Source organism: Gopherus flavomarginatus, chromosome 4 (assembly GCF_025201925.1).
Source record: "Gopherus flavomarginatus isolate rGopFla2 chromosome 4, rGopFla2.mat.asm, whole genome shotgun sequence".
Classification (NCBI taxonomy): domain Eukaryota; kingdom Metazoa; phylum Chordata; order Testudines; family Testudinidae; genus Gopherus; species Gopherus flavomarginatus.
In genome coordinates, this window is record NC_066620.1 from 171,712,237 (window position 1) to 171,734,366 (window position 22,130).

At 40.2% G+C, this 22,130-nt stretch overlaps 1 protein-coding gene across 17 annotated transcripts in view; it reads right to left on the reverse strand.

Annotated features, from left to right (window-relative positions):
• MLIP (muscular LMNA interacting protein) overlaps positions 1-5,654 on the reverse strand; it is a 169,685-nt gene extending 164,031 nt beyond the window's left edge. For 15 of the 17 annotated variants that reach the window (XR_007774017.1, XR_007774018.1, XR_007774019.1 and 12 more), the window contains exon 1: positions 5,259-5,654. Coding sequence is in view for 11 of the 17 variants with exons in the window: in XM_050950679.1 (XP_050806636.1) it covers positions 5,259-5,321 (63 nt within the window). In the remaining 6 variants the exon portion in view is untranslated. The remainder of the gene's footprint in view (positions 1-5,258) is intronic. The other 2 variants (XM_050950674.1, XM_050950681.1) reach the window with 1 other exon arrangement.
• Between the last annotated feature and the right edge of the window lie 16,476 nt (positions 5,655-22,130).

Sequence of the window (22,130 nt, forward strand, 5' to 3'; positions counted from 1 at the left end):
TGGGTGTGCCACACACACTGCCGCAGCCAGCACAACAACTCGGTTACACTATTTACATTTCGATACGTTGGAAGAGAAGTTCAGGTGATGGGACTTGCACTGATGGAGTACACAGCCTAAGGCCTGTAGTGTAGGTTAGGATTATTTATCATTTACTGGTTATGTGATGGTAGCCACAAAAGAGAGACCCATCAGAATCAGGGCTTCATGTGCTAAGCACTGTACAAATACATAGGAAGAGACAGACCACAGCCTGAAGCTTTTGAAGTCTCAAGGACCCAGTACCAGATGAGGACTGGAGGATGGAGGGGATATAATATACAGATGATCACTGGTACAAGTTTCAACTTACTTTGCTATTTGTTTTGACTGGGGGTAGAGGAAGGTTAAAAGGAATGGCAGCAGTGGGAGTGTGAATGTGTAAGGGAATAGGGAGGGTAAGAGGGATTTTGAAGGGAAGAAGAAGGGACCAGTGGGGAGTGCAGGAAGAGTGAGTCTGGTATTGAGAGGGAAGAAGGGTGGGGCAAACAATGGACAAATGCTACAGAATTGCAACCACTATTCCAGTAGGTGTGGCACTTGCTTTTATGTATGAGGGCCCCTGGCTCTTCTTTGGTCCACTCCATAGGGAGCGTGTCCTCTGTTCACGGACAACAGGATCAGGGTCATTCACTAATGGTGGCTTTTTATTTTATTTTATTTGCATTTTGCCTCAAGTTTTCATGAGGATTTATGCACTAGGTACTCACCTGTCAATTTACAATTACAATTTACAGAATAGATAGTTCAGTGCTCTGAGGAGTCAGTGAAGCAATCTGAAGAGTAGGAGTGGATGAAATTTGTTTGGTGGGAAGAAGTAAAAAGGTTCATCAATAAGGCCACAACACATTAGACTATCAAGAAAATATCCCAGTTTTTTCACTCCCGCACACTTAGCCAGACCTTCCTGATCCCCACTGTCCCTGAGATATCCAAGTGGGAGAAATCATTTTGCTACTAGGGTGGGGGTGCATACACAGCTATCAGTTCAGGGAACTCTATTGTTTTTCAGGCAGATGCACAGGCAATGTAACGGTCTTTGAGACAATTGTAGAAATCTGTACAAGAGAGTTGTGACAAGCTCCACTTCACACCATCACAGAATAACACCTTCTGACTTTGGGGGATTTGATTTAAACCATTTGGTTCAGGACTAGCTGGATCCAGATGTGACTTGTGAAAAGCAAATAATGATTCACTAAATCCTTCAGTCCTTTCTTATATAGAGCACACGTCACCATTCAAAGCAATATCCTAATGTCTCTTTGAGCAACACATGCTATTTTTTCCCACTCTACATATTGGTTTGGCTTAATTTGTTGTCCCTCTGTGGCTTTTCTTTTCTTTACCATTATTTAATTTACCCTAAAAGTCAATTGTGTTTTATAAACCTGAAAAATGGTAGTGCAAAGATTGAATGTTCTCTGTTAAGGATGCCAGTGTTAATTTGCTACAATTGTTCAAATAGGAAATAGATAAAATGTGACATACAATAAAAGCCTTTCAAATGGCTGGGCAGGGCCACCCAGAGGGGGGGGCAAGTGGGGCAATTTGTCCCAGGCCCCGGGCCCCATAGGGGCCCTGTGAGCCCTGACCCAGAGGTGTTCCAGGTCTTCAGCAGCTGGGGGGCCTTCAGTGCTGCCAAAGATGCGGAGCGACTGAAGGGCCCCCCACCACCAAAATGCCCCATGAGCCCTGGCCTGGCATCGGGGTCTTTGGCGGCATTTCGGCAGCAGAGGGCCCTTCAGTAGCTCCGGGTCTTCTGCAGCATTTTGGCAGCGAGGAGGCCCTTCAGTGCTGCCAAAGATGTGGAACGACTAAAGGGCCCCGTGCCGCCAAAATGCCATCAAAGACCCAGACAGCTGCCAGGTGAGCACAAGCGCTGCAGCTCCCTCACTTTGCCCCAGGCCCCCTGAATCCTCTGGGCGTCCCTGTGTCTGGGAGGAGAATTCTTCCTGTATCAGTGGGTGAGAAATCAGGAATAGAATCAGGAAGATTATTCTGAACTCAGCATCTACCTTCATATCAATAGGCTGTTCCAGAAATGCCTCTGCCTTGTGTGTGTATAACAAAGTCACAAGTGTAAAAGGATAGCTCCATGAGTCAGGTTAGGCTGATCTATTGAAGATTAACAGAGATGGAGGGGTTTTTAGAATATCTGTATCCATCTCATTTGACTTTACTGTTCACAAAATAGATCCTGTATAACATTCCATTTCCACAGTCACTTTTAAAAAATTCTCCCAGAGACCCTGACTACGGAAATACTTGCTTCCACAAGCCAAGATAAAGGAAGCTCTTTAAAGTCAAGTCCGGACATTATTAAGTGAGATGGTAGAGAGTGCCATATATTTATGAGGTGTGTACAAAGAGAACTTTTCAGGGTGTGTTGGGATATGTAGGACCAGATCCTCACTGGTCAGAGTAAATCATCCACACTTTCAATAAAAACTGATTTACACTAGCTGAGGATCTGGTCCACAGTATAGTTTGAATGAGCTACAGAGCCAGATTGCAGAAATTTAGGGGGACAATAATTTCTGTTTATCAAAGAGTCAGAAGGCAATGACTCCTTTATGTACAGTGAGGCTGTCCCACTTCAGAGACATACAGTATCCTGAGTATGAACTAGTCTCTGGATAGTCACTGAACATTTCTGAGAACTGTAGAAACCTGTGTTCAAGTGAACAAAAGGGTGGAAATATTTGGAACAATCAGCAAATACCAGAATTTAAACCAGAATTTAAAATATTACAATGTAGTCTAATTGATAGGGTTTAAAATATAGGATTGTTATCTCATACAGCATTTATCTTAGTCCACACATTCACTAAACACTGAATGCAAATACATGGAAACACCAACAGTAATGTTTGTACAGGATATCTGGATTAATTTAAGAATCTGTCAGTTTTTATGTTTGAACATTGAGCTGATCTGCTTGTTTCAAAGAGGAGAGACTCAGATCAGATGAGAAGCCCAGGGTGGATTACAAGAGGTGGGGATTTGGACTGGGAACCATCATGTGGGGATTTGGACTGGGACTCAGGTGGGGTGTCCTGTCTGGGAGATGGAAACTGGGTGGGCAAGGAGATTGGGACTGGAATGAAGACATAGGTGCCAACTTCCCCTCTGTCTCATGGGTGCTCAACCCCCTCCCTGGCCTCGTCCCTGCCCCACCCTCGCCCCACCCCAATTCCACTCCCTTCCGCCAAGGCCCCGTCCCTTTACTGCCTCCTCCCCGGAGCACACTGCATCCCCACTCCTCCTCCTCCCTCCCAGAAAGTCCCAAATGCCACCAAACAGCTGTTAGGCAGTGGGCAGGAAGCACTGGGAGGGAGAAGAGTAGGGACGCAGCACACTCAGGGGAGGAAGAGGCAAGGAGGGGGTGCAGGTGGGGGGAACTTGGCTGCTGGTGGATGCGGAGCACCCACTAATTTCTCCCCTTGGGTACTCCAGCCCTGCAGCACCCATGGAGTCGGCACTTATGAATAAAGAGGTGGAGGATGAGAGAAGGGACAGGTATGAGAAGACAGGAGCAGAAAGGGTCAGTTTTAGAGGGAACAGGCAGAAGGGTCTGTGACAACTTCAGTACAATTTCCTCTAGAACTCAAAAGAGTCCAAGATTCCTGAGTCTCGCTATTCTTCTGCTGTCACCAAATATTTGTGAAACTCACTGGGAAAATCTCTCTCACACTCACATCCTTCTCTAGTGTCTGGTCCACATCAAAATAGTATGTTGTTGTCCTCTATCAGTTACTTTGTTAGCTCAAGTGTCAGAGGTCTGTACTGCGGATCCAACCCTGTGGCTGACCCATGTGGATGTCAACATGATTCCTCATAAGGGAATTTGTTTTTCTCAGTAAGATTTTTTTGAAACTACATTAGAAGAACATTAAGGTTGCAAAATCAAGTCTTAAAAGTGAGGAAATGCCAGAATTAAAGTTGCCTGGGCAAACTTAACAGGGCCCCCTTGTATGTATGCATTATGATATGCTCTTTAATTACATGTTTATTACTTTTTCCCACAGGATCTACACAAAACGAAAACTTCAAGGCATAATTTTTTCCTGCAGCTTGTATGAATTATCTAAGTGATTTAACTTTTGATATTTTTTCTTTACGTTTTATGGATCTTGCCATAAAGATGAGAAAGATGCAGTATTTCTTGCATAGTCTGAAGTGTTAATAAGGATTGACTAACTTTCTTACAAAATACTAACAATGTTATCTGAAAACTCCTTCAGGTAATACTGTTTAAAGAAACAATTTTCTACTTGAAAAATTCATAGTAGTTGAGACAGAGAAATTAGTTAACATTTTGTTTCAAGATCTCCTAGACTCACTAGCCAACCTACCTCTGTCTCAATCAGGCTGTGTGTGTAATTACCAGTTTAGGATCAGATTCTGATACCCATATTCTCACTGAGTAACACATCACCCCACATATATTCTCATTTAAATGGGATTACTTGAGGAATAAGTTACTGCCAAACCTGAGTAAACTCTGGCCCACTGTGAAGTGAAATAATACACCATAATGCAATAATAGCATTACCTTGCTCTCAGGATCACAGTACATTGTCATCTCTCTTTAAGAAACAAATCAGCAATCACTTGCACTAAGTACACCTTATCACTTTATAAAGTCAAGAATAATATGACACTATGGTGATGTCTGGGAAATGACCTTTAGTATTAACAAGTTCTATTTTGCAATGTAGAGACATATTTAAATACTATGTTACTCAAATATAAAATTGCATTTTTGATCATTCTTTTTTCTTGTGGTCACCTATTTTGGTTTAAATTCATTTTCAAGTTTCCAGTGAAGAAGCTGACTTGATTTCCTAATCAACCTGCCCTTTATTGAAGTATATTTCTGTAAAATAACCTGCAAGAGCACAAAAACACTCTGATACAGAAATCCTGGAAGAAAACTGAGTAATAGGCCTGGGTTTGGGTTATATAATTGTACTGAATTAGTTTTGTACTCTGCAACTACACAAATGTCACTAATGAAATTCCATTATTTCCACTGAAAGATATCATTCACAATTCATTTCAACATGCACCATTAAGCCTGCTAATCTTCAAGGTCACTGGCTATAGGAAGCGTAGAAACATTACTGGAACCTTTAAGGTTCAACAGTTGCTTTGCCTTTCCTCCTCACAATTAAATTTAAAATGTTTGCAGAGTAAACCTCAACACGTCTTACCGTCAGCTTCTCCTTTATGGTGTATTTTGCTGAGATTTTTTTTTCATGCTTTTCTAACTCCATGTCCCAGAAAAAGAGCCTCAGATCCTGGGTAGAAGTGATTTAATCTGACTACATATTAGATATCACTGTACTTTTCAAGTTGTGAGACAGAGCTGTAACAGGCAGTGCTGGTGATAATTTCTGGTTAGCCAGTGCTTCCATTTATAGACGTAGAAACTTCACAAATAGAATCCTAGAGAGAAGTCAGGCAGCTGGCCTCAGATAACAATAAATGTTATTTTGGCATCAAAGCAAACTGTTTAATGTGAGTACCGTTTTAGCAGGTTTTTTGTTACCTGTCCCTTTCCCTCCAAAATAAGCTTGTGTTTAAAGACTCCCTGGAAAGGGCCTAGAAAGCAATAGCTACACCGCAGTAGAACTTATTCTTGAATGCACAGTTTATTAGCCAACTAAAATGACAAATATGATTAGCTTGTATGATATGATGTTACAGAGACACAGAGTAACCAGAGCAACATTTGAAAAAGGATACATACGTTTGTCTATGGATCTTTCTCAGTTACCAGAGTCTGCTGTTGAGCAGTCCCACTGGAATTTAATGTAGAGATGTATTCTCCTCATGTCCTTCTAATAATAGGACATGCTATATTAAATGTCGTCTTGATCTTCTGAAATGCAAAAACAAAATCAGAACATTGTATCTGTGCTACAAGGGTTAATACACTCAAGAACTGGTCAGTGTAGATACAAAATATCACTGTATTTAAAGCCCATTACATATCAAGGGAGATGGGCTTTTAAAGTGAGTTAACTATAGAAGAATAACCTGGCTTGGACTCACGATGATAAAGTCAGAAGTCCAATATTAGAAACAGTGGTGGGAGGAGGTTCTCTCCTTGGCTGTGCTGTAGATTCCAAGGTTTACAACACAACCACTGGTTGCTACATCAACTAGGTCAATGCTGATATCTTCTGAGTGATTTGCATGAACAGTTTGTTCTGTAGTTCCTAGTAACTAACAGGGAAAAGTCCAATTGCAAACACAGTTGTGTAAAAAAAAAAATAAAAAAAAATTGCTACCGAATCAGAATAGATTATTTGATGGTTCAGAGACATATCAGAAAAATTAAATTTTTCTTCATGAAATTGGCACTGTAGATGTCACACGCTGGGATTATACTAAAAGAATCTCAATTACTACTAGAGGACCATCCTCTTTTGCCTGAAGCACTCTGAAACCTGCTTCTGGTTCTTATCTAGTAAAAACCTAGTTTTGGCTTCATGGAATTGTTAACTTGAGTGCCACTGTAGAAGTGGATCAGCAGGTAGCGATCGATCTATTGGGGATTGATATATTTCGTGTAGCGTAGACGCAATAAATCGATCCTTGATCGCTCTCCCATCAACTGCTGAACTCCAGCAGTGCGAAAGAGGGAAGCAAATGTGATGGGGAGCCGCGGCCATCAATCCAGTGCAATGAGGATGCAAAATAAGTAATTTTAATTCGATCTAAGATACGTCGACTTCAGCTATGCTATTCTCATAGCTGAAGTTGCATATCTTAGATTGATCCCCCCCACAGTGTAAACCAGGGGTTATTTTGTTGTGAACTGTACCCACATGATCTTCAGAGCTTCAGATGGGAATGAAAGAGCAGAGAAAAATCATGAGAGGATAATTAAATAAAACTGGCAAAAAAAAAGTTGCCGAAACTCACATTTTTCCTTCTTTGTTCATAACAAAGAAGAAGTTCTTTCTATAGTTATCTTTTATTCTCTCTTTTATCTTTGCTTTATAGAAGTGCAAGACCATGGGTGGAAGGGTGAAGGAAGGGAAATGTAAAGAACCACTCACATTTACAAGGTGGGATTAGTAGAAAAAAATATATAATTTTACTTAAAATTGGGAAGCTAAAAAAAAGAAAACCTTCATTGATTCTTCTGGAAAAGGTGGGGCAGAAAAAACACAAATAAGTGGCATAAACACTGGGGGAAAATAGCATCACCCCTCTCTCGGTCAGGAATGAGAAAAGTACTAAAACAATTCACCTCTCTTCTGTAAGGATGAAATTCCTCCTTGGCCAGAGGGACTAGCAAAAGGCCTATGCACCACTTATGCCATCAAAATAGTGCTTAAGTGGGATTTAAACAGGAGCTTATATTACATTGTTGCACAGGGGTAAATGTCACCCAAAGTCATTAATCCTTCCATGGAGCAGTGCCACAGAAGCACAACGATGTTCCATGTCCTCTTCCAGGCATTTTCTAATTTGAGTATGCCAGAGCCAAGTGGATTAGAAAATTGTACCATCTGCTTTCTGAAAATTCCCATAGCACATATAAAAACCTGAAATCTCTATTACTATTAATGTGGCATTTTAAAGTAATTTCAGATTAGAGAAAGTAAAAAATGGTCCCAAGTCAAAATATTTTGCCCTTGTGTTGGAAAAAAAATAAATGTGCAGCAATGTAAAATAGACTGTACCTTGGGGCCATAGTTTGATATCACTGCATCCTTGGTATCGTGGTCACTTAGTTATTGCTTTCACTATGCATAAATGGATGGGAGTCAAATACTCAAAATTCACAGAAAATCTGCTTCAGTCACCAAAGTGGAAGAAAAAACAATATGAGGTAGTGGTGAAGCACAGAATAGAAAGTTACCTGCATAGCATTGGTTAAAGGGGGAGCCAGATTTCAGTGGAGCTACACCAGTTGACACAAACTGAGGATCTGGCTCTTAAGTGTTTATTCACTGCATTTATAATATAGGTGGCCTCTGTCTCCTATTTCATACACTAGTTTTACACCAGTATAAGTCCACTGATTTTAGTAGTGTTACTCCTGGTTTCCTTTGCTGAAAGGGAAAGGAGAATAAGGCCCAGGATGTTTAAATAGACATGCAATAAATTACTGGACTACCCTTGATCCAAAGCCTACTGAAGTTCATGGAAAGTTTCCTGTTGACTTTCATGGGCTCTAGATCAAGCTCATAGACTAGAGGCTGATGTGCTTTATTAGGGATCTAAGCTGTGTTACATGACAGACCTCCAGCCTATGCTAGAAAAGTCAAGACTTGCTCACACAGGACATACAAGTAATACATGTAGCCAATATTATGTACTACCGAGGGGGATATATCCCTTCCTCATTGATATGATTGTACATTTTAATATATTACTTATCAGAGGAAAGCTAAAGGTAAAAAGTCAGTCTGAATCTTGCTCTGCAGGCATCAAGGTTTGTGATCATCCTAATCTCTGCAGAAAACAAATGCAATAGTCATGAACCAGCATCTGAGAAAGCTCAGTCCCCTGTATTTGAGAGTTTTGTGGTCTGTCCCAATACAGAATCATTATGAATTGCTAGTGGGAGGCTTTCAACTGACCTCAATCAACTTTAGAAGAGACGCAAAATTACCACAAATTCATACTATTGGAGAATAGGACTCAATATAGGGCGGACTGGCAGACTAGCATATGGTTTATACCTGTTACCCGGTGGTGGATACTTCTTTGAAACTTTATTTAGGCTCTAAGAACCCACCCAGTTTTTATTCACTTTCAGTGTCTTATGTTGTTGCCACTTTTGTCTCATCCAAAGGGAGCTGGATGTGGATCTCCCCAGCACCTTTCAATGCTGCTTCTGAATCACGCAGAAAAGTTTTTGAGTAACAACCACACCCTTAATATCAAGATGTCCCCCCACAATAGGGGGGAGGGATTGAGAAGATCCTTATGACACATGTACCCAATTAGTTCATTAATTGAGTTATCATGGCAGACTCATGTTATTTCATATCTAATCAATGTGTGATGAATAGATTTAAGCTGTAAATATAGGTATAGATACAAGTAGGATAGGATTATAGGAGTATAAGATTGACAAGCTTTTGAAGAAAGGAACGTGTATTAGGTATATAAGTAAAATAAGGCCATAATGCAAGGCTTACAGGCTAAGGCCTGTAAGATTTCAGCTTAGCCTTACTATGCTTCAGGCTTAAGGATGTTTGACATAAGTAGGTGACCCAGGAATAACCCTACTCTAGTAAAGTTACAAGATTACGGTAAAGAATGTGCCAATAGTGATATTCTGGGAAAACATACTTCCGTGAACCCATCTAGACCGCAAGGTTAGATGTTTGTAACATCATGAAAAGTTCTCTTACTGCAAGTGACCATGGGAACGTGTTTACGTAAATGTTAATAAGATGCTAATAAAAAATAAGGAGAACTACAAGAACAACCTATTTTGGGCACCTCCCAAATATATGGTGTGTGGAAGTATAGATAAGGAAAAGGAAACTCTCATATGCATAAGGTGTTAAGTGTGATCATACTAAAAAGATAACAAAGGCTCAATGGTATGGATAGGGAAGGAAAACCTCAGCAGGAATCACCCCTATAACGATGACCACATTCTTCAGAGACTCACCAGCCTCTGTAACACCTTTGGTTATATGCATATAAATTCAAACAGCAGCTATTGCATGGGCTCTCTCAAGTTTTGTATGCATCTGTGTGATTGTAATCTTAATCATTTGCTTACAATGTACAATGAAGACAAGGTTCCAGACTTGTGACTGTGTTTGTAATCATTGTTTTCATTCTTCTTATGTTTCTAGAGCCTCCCAATCTAAGAAAATTGTAAAGGATAACATTCACTCTATTGTTCTGAAATATGTAGCACCACAGGAGCTGAGCTGACTCCCGAGGGACACTATAATTTAACACAGAACTATCAATTCAATTTAAAATAGATGTAACCCATCTGCTAGTTGTAGTGAGCAGCAAGAAGGATTGGGTTCAATAACTAGGGGGTTCTTTTTCAACAATATAACCAAACCCAGCTCTCACTCAGTAATGTAGGGAAATTTCACTCTACCCTCTGGGCACATCTAAGTGGCAATTCTTCCCCTCTTACAAGCAGAGTCTGAGGTAGAAAGAGTTTCTTTAATAAATGTAACCTAGTATTAATCTGAGAAAACAGCACAAACACTATTCATAAACATAAAAGCATGAGCATGACACCCTCCTCAGAGTACGCTGGGCAGTGTCTTTTGCTTCAGGTTCTTGAGTACAACACCCAAGTTCTTGTAGTGTGCTCCCCACACAACCTTAACACCCCACTCACAGCAGTTGTCCCTAGTCAGAGCAGACCCAGAGTTCATAGGTACATCTGCGTGAATTCTCCTCCCACCATAAGTGGGGGGAGAGGCAAATGTCACCATCTTTGCCCCCGCCGGCTCGCTGCACCCAGTGTGACCACTGCCAGTCAGCCAATCTCTTAGTGATTTTAGCTCTGTGCAGGCTGGGCAGAAACACAGTCCTGCCACAAGTGATTTCAGCTCTCACTGATTTCCAGCTCAGGGCACGCAGGGCAGAAGCACAGTCCTATCACAACTGGTTTCAGCTATGATTGAGCAATTAAAATAAGAGGTTCCTAATGAAGAGGTTCCTAATGAAGCCTATTTAGCTCTATTCTTTGAGCTGTGGGGGAGGGAGCGGACAGGTTAAACCAGTCTAGGGAAGATCCTTTGTGAGGGTGTACAACCTCCTGGCTGTGAATAACTGTACTCACCACTCTTACTTCCACGGGGCTCTGACAGAGCTCCTAGCTTAATCAGGTTCTTTCAACTGAGGGTGGCCCCCTCATTTGGGACAGGTTAAGCACAGTCCTGATTTCCTGTATTCCTACAATAATTACAACATTGGTAACTGTATTTCACTACCCTTGCATTCAGTACTAAGGTGATTTGTACACTACATCTGCCAAAGTTGATCACTTTGACACTGCAGTATCTGCTGAATATGTAAACAGAGCAGGAGCAAACTGTATTTACATAAACACACCCGAAGTGTCTCCACTTCCCAGCTAGCTGTCAGGAAAGCATTCATTCAGACCCTGCTTACATAGAGGCTACACACAATTCATATTTCAATAACGATTTCCCATCCACACCCTTACAGTGTTGCCTATTAGGTCTATCCATCAAGCCACTTACAATAAAAGAATTGGTCCAAGTGTCTTTATCACACTGTTCATCTACTATGCCCTGAATAGAGGAATATAAAAAAAATGTGTGACAAAAACCCTGAAAAGAGTAAAAATAGCAAAATGGGGAGCTGTAGTTATTACCCAACTCCCTATAAAAATGCAGAATCACATCCTCATGTATTGCATTCAACTGGCTCTCCATGGGCTACAGAGTGGAAGCAGGTTGTATTGGAGGTAGGGATGGAATCAGAGAACAGCAACTCCCCTGGTTACCTGCTGGATAAAACGCTGGGAAAGTCAGTAGAAGCTGGCACCAATCTTCTAACCACCACATTGGAAGTGACGAGTAGGGCATAGGTGCAGCATCAGGACCAACAGCATCATGGTTCCTGAGTGATTCTGCTGCCTGTAGGGGAAAGAAACTCAGGAAACAGACATGCCAAATCCATGAAAAAAAATGCAGAAAGTGGGCTTGGTTTTGGTTTAACTGGCTTGTGAGCTGCTTGTTGACTAGTTTTTGGCTTGACGCTTGTTGTTTGTTTGGCTTGTAGCTTACTGCTCGTTGCAGCTTGCTCCTTTTTTTTGATCGGCTCCTGGCAAGCAGGAGCAAGGAGGGGCAGAGATTCAGGGATGCACAGTGGGCCCACCACAGTCCCAGACTGCATGCCAGGGGGTGTGGGGGGCAGTGGGATCTAGTCACATAGATTGTTGGAGTTCTTAGGGATTGGCTTGTTTTGAAATTAGCTTGATTTGGGGCTTACTGTGAAAGTCAGGGTGCTTATTTACTTCATGAAAGTTGGCAACTGTGTCAGGAAATAATGAGGAGAGACTCCCACACCCTGAAATCTGCTGGATTGGAAGCAAAATGCCCTTGGGAACCTCAGGCTCCTTGTGATTTGGAGGGCAAACACATGGGGACACCTGTGCCCAAACTGGCTTGGATTTCCTTCTTTGACAGGGTAACTGGTTTGAGGGATGGGGGATGCAGGGGACATAATATACCAGGACTTTAGCAAGGCTTTTGACAGAGTCCCACATGACATTCTGATAAGTAAGCCGGAGCAACACAGACTTAGCAGAACTACCAGTAAGTGGATACATAATTGGTTAAACAACCACAAACAAAGAGTAACTATTAATGGAATGATGTCAGATTGGAAGGAGGTCTCAAGTGGGTTTCCACAGAGATCTGTTCTGGGTCCAGTGTTATCTAAGATCTTTATTAATGACCTGAATGTAGGAAGAGAGCACATATCAAATTTGCAGATGACACAAAGATGGGGGCAGGGGAGGAGTTGCAAACACTTTGGAGGATAAAGCTAAAATTCAAAAGGGATCTTGATAAATTATAGAACTGGGTTGTAGACAACAAAATGAAATTCAGCAAAGACAAATGTAAGGTGCTACAGTCAGGGAAGAAAACCAAATGCACAAATACAGAAAGGGTGGAAGCTGGCGTGAGAGGATCTGGGAGTTATTGTAGATCACAACTTCAACACAAGTCAGTGATATGATGCTGTTGCAAGAAAACAGCAAATGCAATTTTGGATTGCATTAACAGAGGCATAGTGTGCAAGTCACGGGAGGCGATAGTACTGCTCCACTCAGCACTGGTTAGGTATCAGCTGGAGTTCTGTCCAATTTTGGTCACCAATATATAGAAAGGATGTAGAGAAACTAGAAAGGATCCAGAGGCGAGTGACAAAGATGATCAAGTAAGCAAATGCTGAAGGAACTGGGTATGTTTAGTTTGGAAAAAGGAGATTAAGGGGAGGACATGACAGCGGTCTTCAAATACTTGAAAGGCTGCCATAAAAAAGATGGAGAAAAGTTGTTCTCTCTTGCCATAGAGGGCAGGACAAGAGGCAATGGGCTCAAACTACGTCATAGTGGATTTAGATTAAATCTCAGTAAAAACTTCTTAGCTGTAAGAACAATAGGACAATGGAACAGACTGCCTAGGGAAGTCGTGGAAACTTCTTCACTGAAGGCTTTCAAAAGGAGGCTGGATGGTTTAGACACAACAAATCCTGCATTTTGACAGGAGGTTAGACTTTCACTAGATTACTTTTGTGGTCCCTTCTAACCCTATGGCTCTGTAATTTTATGACTGTGGCAGTGGTCCTATGAGTTGGTCTAGAAGCACTTTTCTGTCTTCCCTGGGTTATCCTGGGGTGGAGGGAGCACTTGGTCCTTATGATGTAAAGCCATTATTCTAAGAGTTTTCTAATATATTGTGTCAGCAACTCTCATATTTCCAATTTTTTCTTTACAAAGAACAATACTCCTCCTGGGGTGTTGAGTAATATATATATTTTATGGGCTTTTTCTCCATAAATTACTGTGTTATTTCCAGTACTTTCTACAAACTATAAACACTGAACTTCTGACAGTCACTTTTCTTTTCAGAACATGGCACCAAAATGTGAGCAACACAGCAGGAGGCAAGAGAGAGATCCATATTCAGGGGCCGGGGGGATGGGAAGCAAAAATTGTTGTAGTCCCCAAATAGCAGCAATTTACAGGTTGACAATTTAATGGAGGTATATTTTCTGTGCTCAGTTCATCGGCGATGCTTGGAAAAGAAAATAGTTTAGTAACAATTTCCACATCACATTGGATCACATTTTTATTCACACAACACCCATATTTCTTTTATTATTCACATTTGTCATGCACCTAGCCATGCTGCTGCAACACTGGATCCCCAGGTTGTGTGAAATGTGTGTCCAACACGTATTGTCTTTATCTTAACTTCAGAGACAATGTCTTTATGATTGTGTTGAAACACACTACTAGAAGTTAATGAATATTAGGTCCAATATGAAGTCCTGACACATATCTTACTCAGATGATAAATCATGTATGTCAATTAAGTAGTCTGAAATTAAGGCTGACATTTTAAGATTTCTTGAGGTTTGGAAGGAACATTTTGACCATTTATTTTTAAAAATAACTCAAAAGGTTAAAAACTCCAAAATTCTCAGATAGATCCATCCACTCCCATCTGGTTGCAATTCATGAAGAAGTTACAAGTTAAGATTTCTAATTTCTTTTTGACTCCAGCAATTCTTCCCCTGCATTATGACAAGTCAGCAAGTATCTGTACGCATATACCAGGACATGTGCACCTGTATGAAACATCAGGATTCCTGATGCTTTTCTGGTATGTATTTTACATTGTATCAGCAGAAATGAAGTGCATGCTGAAGTTGCCTGCAGTTATGTACGGAGAAGGCTTACCTTTCAATTGCCATGGAATCTGAGGGTGGGAAGTTAATCCTTGCAAGAGATCACAGTCCACATATCTGCAGCAGCACCAACAACTGCTGCTGTCACTCTTTGGGCAAAGTGCTTATTCTGTAAATACTTAGGGAGGGAGAGAGAACAGGCATGACGAAAGAGGGAAATTATTACATGCAGTATAAACCCCCACCTTATGTACAGGGGAACCAAGGCATTCTCCTTCTTATTAAATAAGATCTTCACCCTTTGCACATCACCATAGACATAAAAAGCATTACATACCATGCAATGTATACGAGTCTCTTCTTTTTGAATGCGTTGATTCTAGGAAGAATATTGCAAAAGTTTTTTATTGCACTACATTAAAGAGCCTCTTTAGAGATTGCTCTTGCTCCATTGAAGACATTAGAAATTGAGAGCACTCCACTCTGATTACTGTTAGCTTATTTACTTATCGACTACAAACAGTGGTGTCAATGACAGCATAGTGTACATTATATGCTATGACAAAGGGAAAGAACATCTAAGAAAGAAACAAGCCCTTTTTCGTTTGACATCTGTTGCTTTAATGAAGTAATTGTTCTCAAAAACAGGTGTTCTCAAGCTACTGAACAGTATGAACCACATTTAAATGGAGATTGTCCCCTTGCCCCAAATCGCTGCATCAATGGTACTGAGCAACCACTCCTCTCACTCACCATCATGTCCCTGTGGCAACTATAACAATTGCTTAGAAGGAAAAAATAACATTAAAGAAGTATTTCTTAATTATCTTTTAATGCAATATTGCAGCTGGAAACAAGGAGTCAGCTGTCCACAGGCAACTAGCAAGTGCTCCACAGAGAGCCAGTTTGTGAATAATGGGTCTATGCAGTCATTAACTAATAAATATAAGAACTGGGCAATGGTTGTATCAGTATTGACTGAAGGCTTTATTCAGGGCCTATTTCTCCCCACTCTTTCTCCATAGTGGTTCAAGTGAGTGAGCACAACACAGCATGAGCCAGAGTGGCAGAATTTGACTCTTAAATTTTTATTTAGTCCCTATACAAGCAAACCTCTCATTGAAGTGATTGGAAATTTTGCATAAGTAAAGCCTGAGCAAAAACTGAGTAAGGGCTTCAAGGTTTGGCCTTTCATGTTTTGTAAAGGGGCATGCACATTTATGGTGCTGTCTAACTCATAATACATTAGAGTTGTGTAACTTTATAGTGGTGTCATTCAACAAAGTCCATAAAAACACCACCTGTTAACTTGTGATCGGTACATCCGTTGGAATGAGAATTATGTCTGTGTTCATATCTGGAGCAAAAGTCTCCACACTGCAATCTGAATTTTGCAAGTTCAATTAAAAAGAAACATAAAAGGCCTACATTTTCAAAATCGCCCACTAATGTAGATGCTTCTGTTTTGTGGGGAACAACTTGAACACCAAGAGTCTTATTCTCAGAGACCCAGAACACCAGCTGAAGATAGTGTAGGCTCAAGAGATCACAACAGGGACACTCTAAAAATCTGGCACTCAAAATTAGAAGCCACTTTTGAAAACATAGGCGGAAGTGCACAATATACACTAGCATACAATTATCCTGCCTTTTTTTAATATTTTGGAAAGCAGTAATAAAGTTTTACATCTAATGAAGAACCTAAAATGTATGACTGGCTGGAGTAGAGCAAGATAGTGAAAATATATAGTTCTCAATTTCATCCCACTTCATTGCACTTGATTCACTTGATTAGCTGAGGTTCACTCACTGCCACCAGTTATTGGTTTATAATAGTGTAATATCTTTATTTTCCTTTTCCTCCAGCCCAGGAAGACATAATTCAAGACTAATACAAATTGCATATCACACACTGGATTGCAAAGCCATTTATTAGTTCAGAGAGCCAGCTTTAATAATATTTCTCCTTTGTGCATTCAGTAATGACTGTGTCACTGTGGAGAAACAATGACTGTTTTTGTGGCAAAACAAGCTGTGTGGCACAGGAGGGGAAGAGAACAAATGTTACTTTTTAAAATTTAATTTCATCCACTGATGTCTGTCTATTCTGAGTCAAACTAGAAAGATTATGGAACTGATATAGGCATTTTTACAGCACTAGCAGATTGTGTAGTAATGCTCGTATCCTAGAATTAATGAAAATTAGTTTAATACTCATATCACTGATAAATTATCTTCATTTCAACTAAGTGCAAAATAACAAGAAAATGATGGTGGAAACAGCTAGCAATGCAAGAGAAATCCCCATATCATAAATTATTAGTGTTATGATGCTAAATTTCAAATTAAAATTGCCTTCACACTTATTAGGGGTGATTTGCTAATAATATGATATCAATCCTGTTGTAAGTCCTGCTAATTACTATGATGTCATTCTGAGAGATTTATCAGCTGATTGTCCATGTATTTGAATAGAATATGAGTCTTCACCAGGTCATAGGGCTGTATTGCATTCACATATTTTAAAGAATCCATATTTACATCTACACAGATATGGTGGTTCCCAGCAAAACAGGCTAATGCAAATGTAGAATAAAACTCAGTGCATCTTTCTCCAGCAGGAGAAGTCTTTACCACTTTAACTAACGGAGACCTTCCTTACTAGTTGGTACTTACCATCTGTTGTCAGATGCCTACCGGTGTGGTGCTCTGCTCTGTTCAATGTTGATATCACTCGGCTGCGTGCATGTGTTCCCTCTGTGTGCTGTCCCAGCTCTTTGAAGATAGCTGACACAGCAGACCCGAAGAGAACCCCCAATGACCACAGAGTCTAGTAAGGTCCGAAGGCACTTTGGCCAGATTTATTGCCGTACGGAGCACAATAATAGCTCCCTGTAGATTTTTACTCTACAGGACATACTACGAATGTGTACCCCCGGTCAATGGACTCAGCTCAGTCAGTGGTGGGACTTTCCACTGCCCCCTCGGCTGGACAAAGACATCGCCCCAGGGATGCATTCTTATACACAGGTACAAACAAGTTACACATCACTCCTGACGTATTGAGGTGCAACCCCTCTAAGCAGCAAGGTACAACCCCTCTACGTATTAAGTTGCCACCTCTCACCTTGTACATGTTGGTTCGAACAAAACAACTCTATCCATCATATTACCCTTTTGCCCCCGTCATTGGGATGGGTCAGCCTGTTCCTTGTTATCTGTGTGGAGTGTACAAGTATGGGAATGTTCTGATATCTGGTGTCCAGTACCTTTTAGCTATGTCTCTTTCTGCAGCATCAGCCCTTTCCTTGCCAGCTTCTGTGAGCAGCGCCTGCCTCTGGCTCACAGCTTAACTTTGCTTTATGTTAGCAAAGTCTTGACCATTACTTTAGTTCAGGCCTTAGACCTCATACCAGGCCTCTGATACCAAGGTTTATATCTCAGGGCCTCCTCTTACTACACCATCCTCTTTGTAGGCCAGCCACTAGAAGGTGACAATCAGACACCTGAGCCATCTGATTCCAACAAAGTACAGGACAACGTACATATGCACACTAGCCAATACCATGTGTTCTACTCAGTTTCAACAGTAGGTTATTTATATTTTTTTGAGTACCTAAAACTGTGCTAGGGGCCTGAACAGTGTGGAAGGCATTAGATTCTGATGAAGAGAAAGAGGGTTGAATGCTCAGGCACAAGAACATTGGTCTCTGTTGTTTATCATACATACTTCTGTTTACTCTGAAAAACATATGCCAAAATTTCAAAGCAACTTTTGGAGGGGTTCTGTTTACATGCAAATCAAGGGGAGGAAGAGACGAACTATGGAAACCACTCTCTGTTAAGAAGCTCTTTCTCAACCCATTCCCTGGCTCCTGGCTGAAGAAGAGGCCTCTCTAAGTTTTTATCCATATGTTTTTATGGGATCCATACTTCCAAGCCCTTATAAAAATCTCACATGTGGATCACATAAAATATGCACTCAGAGAAGCCTCTTCTTTAATTCTTTGGCATGACTTGCACATTTCCAGGGTGAATTACATTCATCTACAAAAAAGAGAACCATTCATTAGATTGCAGAGTAATATTTTATTCAAATAGAAAACAACATAAAAGAGGACAATCCAAAGGAACTTGTAGATAAAACAGGGGGTTGGCCACACAGATGGAATACGCATCTTAGTTTAAAAAATAAATAAATATATACATTTGCTTGTACCATGTTTCCAAATGGGTTGTGGTGTAGTACCCCCAATGAATAAAAATCTTTATCATCACATTGAGTTTTTGCAAAATGCACTTAAAGTGGAAATTTGAAATGCTTGTCTGGTGACATTCATATAACTTTATACAAAACATTCCGTTTCAAGTGTATTAATTCCAACTGAAGTAAAGTTCAAGGCAAATAAATATAAATGTAAGGTTGCTGGGTTTTTTTTCAATTCAAATTCAGCCTGTGTACTGGTTTCAACTATGAATAAGGCATAGTGGTTCAAGTACTACCTTAACAGAAACAGAACAACAGCGAAAAAAGAATACCAAGAAGTTCTTCTATCAAAGTACTTTATCAGGGAGTGTAAAAAGCATTATTCAAACACTCTGAATAGCCCTGGCTTTCTGCACTATCCATCTCCTCAAGCTCAAAGTCATCTGGATCTTGGGTTAATTGGTCGGTGTCCTCATCTGAAGTGGAAGGGCGTGTTAGGATGATTCGAGGTATCTTGGGTAAAATAGAAAGGATTTCAGAGAAAAGGGATGAGAGAGTTCAAAAACAAGAAAGCACAAGAAAACAAAATTATATTGAATGAAAAGAGAGAACAGAGCCGATGAATTAAATAAGTAGTGCAATTAAAATGTGCAACAGATGCGAGCAACACAGCAGAAATCTGTGACAGATGAAAGAGTATGAACAATGCACTTACCTATCACACCTTTTACAAAATCCATACACTGGAAGTAAGGAAATGAGTTACTAAGGACCTCAAATCTTGCACTCCCCACATACCAAACAAAGCAATATTCTTATTTCAGTATCAAGAACTGCATACTTCATCATAACACAAACACTTAACTCTGATATATTAATTATTGGGGTTTGAAAAATGTATTATTTTGATTTTCAAGTCTTTGTATTTTCTTTAAAGGAATACATTAAAAGGGAAACAATTGGCAACCTAATCAATATAACAATTAATATATTAGTCACATGACTGTAGATGTTTTTGGTAAAGTACTTAAAACTGATGTGCTTTGAGAATTGTGAGTGATTTAATTCTATTTAGTAATTTAGCAATTTTTGATGATAGGAAAGTACATGACACTGATTGATGGCAAAATTATGAAGGTATATGGGCTTTAATTTGAGGCTGATGAATGTATTAATGCATATATATGGATTGTATTTCTTTTTGAGAAAGGTGTGCATTATGTTTAAATGTTGAGACTACTGGTAAAAGTAGTAGTTATTGCAGATAAGATTTAAGGTTGCTCTATTGTGTTGAAATGTGCATTTCTTTATGCTTGATAAGAATGACATGCTTGTTTATTAGGTTGGCAGCATGCCATTCATCCTATCCTTAACTATTCATTTCCTTGCTCTTAATGGTTTAGTTTTTGTAAACAATGTGGTAGGTAAGTGCACAGATGTCACTTAGCAACTCCAACTAGTTTTTGAAATGAGATTGTGGTTTCAGGAATTTCCCAAGTAATTTTTGGTTCATTGTTTTTTCCCCTCTCTCTAACTTCATCTTAATTAACTTAAGCAAAAGAAAAATATCAAAAACACAGTGTTTAAATTTTAAAAAAGTGGGATAGAGAGATCACCATATTTTAATTAATAGCGAGTAAGATGCTGGCCAACCTGGTAATAGCTCTTGAGGAGATTTGCCTCATTCAGTGCGCCCCAAGAAGATATGTATGCTCACTACGTGGCTGAGTTAGTTGTGCATCCATCATAGAACCACCTCCCCTAACACTGAATATTGGTATAAGCTGCTACAAATCATAACCAATACTAGAACCCAGGTTGCTTTGTTCTACACACCTAACGCCTAATCTAGTAGGCCTCAGGTGGCCTAATTATGTATGGAGATTTGTATAATATGAATAGGAGGCATTATGGTGTAGTTGGTAAGATATAGGCTTATTAGCTCAGAGATAAGGGCTGAAATCCTGGCCCAACTGAAGTCAGTGGCAAAATTCCCAGGAACAGGATCCAGATTTCACCCAGTGGACTGTTTCAAACTCTGCTACAAACTTCCAATGGTACTTTTGGTAACTCACTTAAGTTCTCTGTTCTGTGATTGTTTGGTCTTGAAAACAGACGTGCACATTTCCCCAAGGCCCTGGGGGTATTTAACTGGGAATGCTGGAGAAGGAGTAATTTTACCAGAGTCTGAGTTTCCATTCTCTTTTAGAAAGTAGCCCTGAGCCATTTTGTAGGATAATCATTAAAATATTCTCCATCACCATGGTTTCTCCTCCAGTGTCTCATTGGCAAAATATATATAAATATATAATTACTGTGGCTCCGAAGAGCCCAACTCATGACCCAGGACCCTATTGTGCTAGGCACTGTACAAACACAGAACAAAATAAATCCAAACAGTTCCTGCCTCAAAAGCTTACAAACTAAGTATACAAGAGACAACAGATGGATACAGACAGATTGATGGGGGGAGTATAAAGAAGCAATGAGACAACATTGGTAAGCATATAGGCCATGCCTAACTGTTGCAAGATTTTTGTACTCATCAAAGCAAAGGAAAGTTTGAAGGAGGATAATGAGTTAGGTTTGCAGATGTTTAGAGGAAACTCTTGTCAGGCATGAGGGGCGGCACTGGGAAAAAGCACAAAGGTGCTTGTCTGAAATTTGAATAAGGAGCAATGGAGGCAGGCACCACAGGCTGATCAGATTCAGGAGTTGCAAGCTCGATAGTGAGTGACAGGGGATAAGTAGAGAGGGGACCAGGATTTGAAGGGCCTGGAAAGTGGAGACAAGTAGCTTAGGGTTGATAATGATAGAGAAGACAGAGTGAGTGGAGGGGTGCAAGGAGAGGGGTGACATGGTCAAAGTGACAGGCTAGAAAAATTATCTTTGCAGAAGCATTCTGAATGAATATGAGTAGGACAAGACTGCATTTAGCAAGGCCAGAAAGAAAGATGTTGGAGTAACTGACATGAAAGTTGATAAGAGTCTGACTGAGTTTTAGTTGCGTAGATGTATAGGAAAGGCCATATCTTAAAGATGTTATGCAAAGACTCTGTACGACAAACATAGCCTAGATGTGAGGATCTCGAGAGAAGTCTGACACCCAAGTTATGTGCCTGAGAGACAGGCAGGAAGATGGTGTTGTCTCCAGGGACTAAGAAAAGAAATACTGGGCAGGCTTATGGGTGGGGGTGAGTGAGGATTAAGAACTGTTTAGTCACGTTGATTTTGAGCTGATGGCTAGACATCTAGGAGGAGATGTCAGAATCATCTCTAACTTTCAAATAAAGCAATTTCTTAAACATTTAAGTAGCTCTGCTTTTGAAATATGTATTTTGCATAAGTCAATGTCAAATATAACTATGTTTCAAATATTACGATGTTATTTGATTTCATTGGACAGGTTGAGAAACAAATAATTAAATATTTTGAAAAAAATTCTAGAAGGAGCCATTTTTAGGTCTTTCAATCA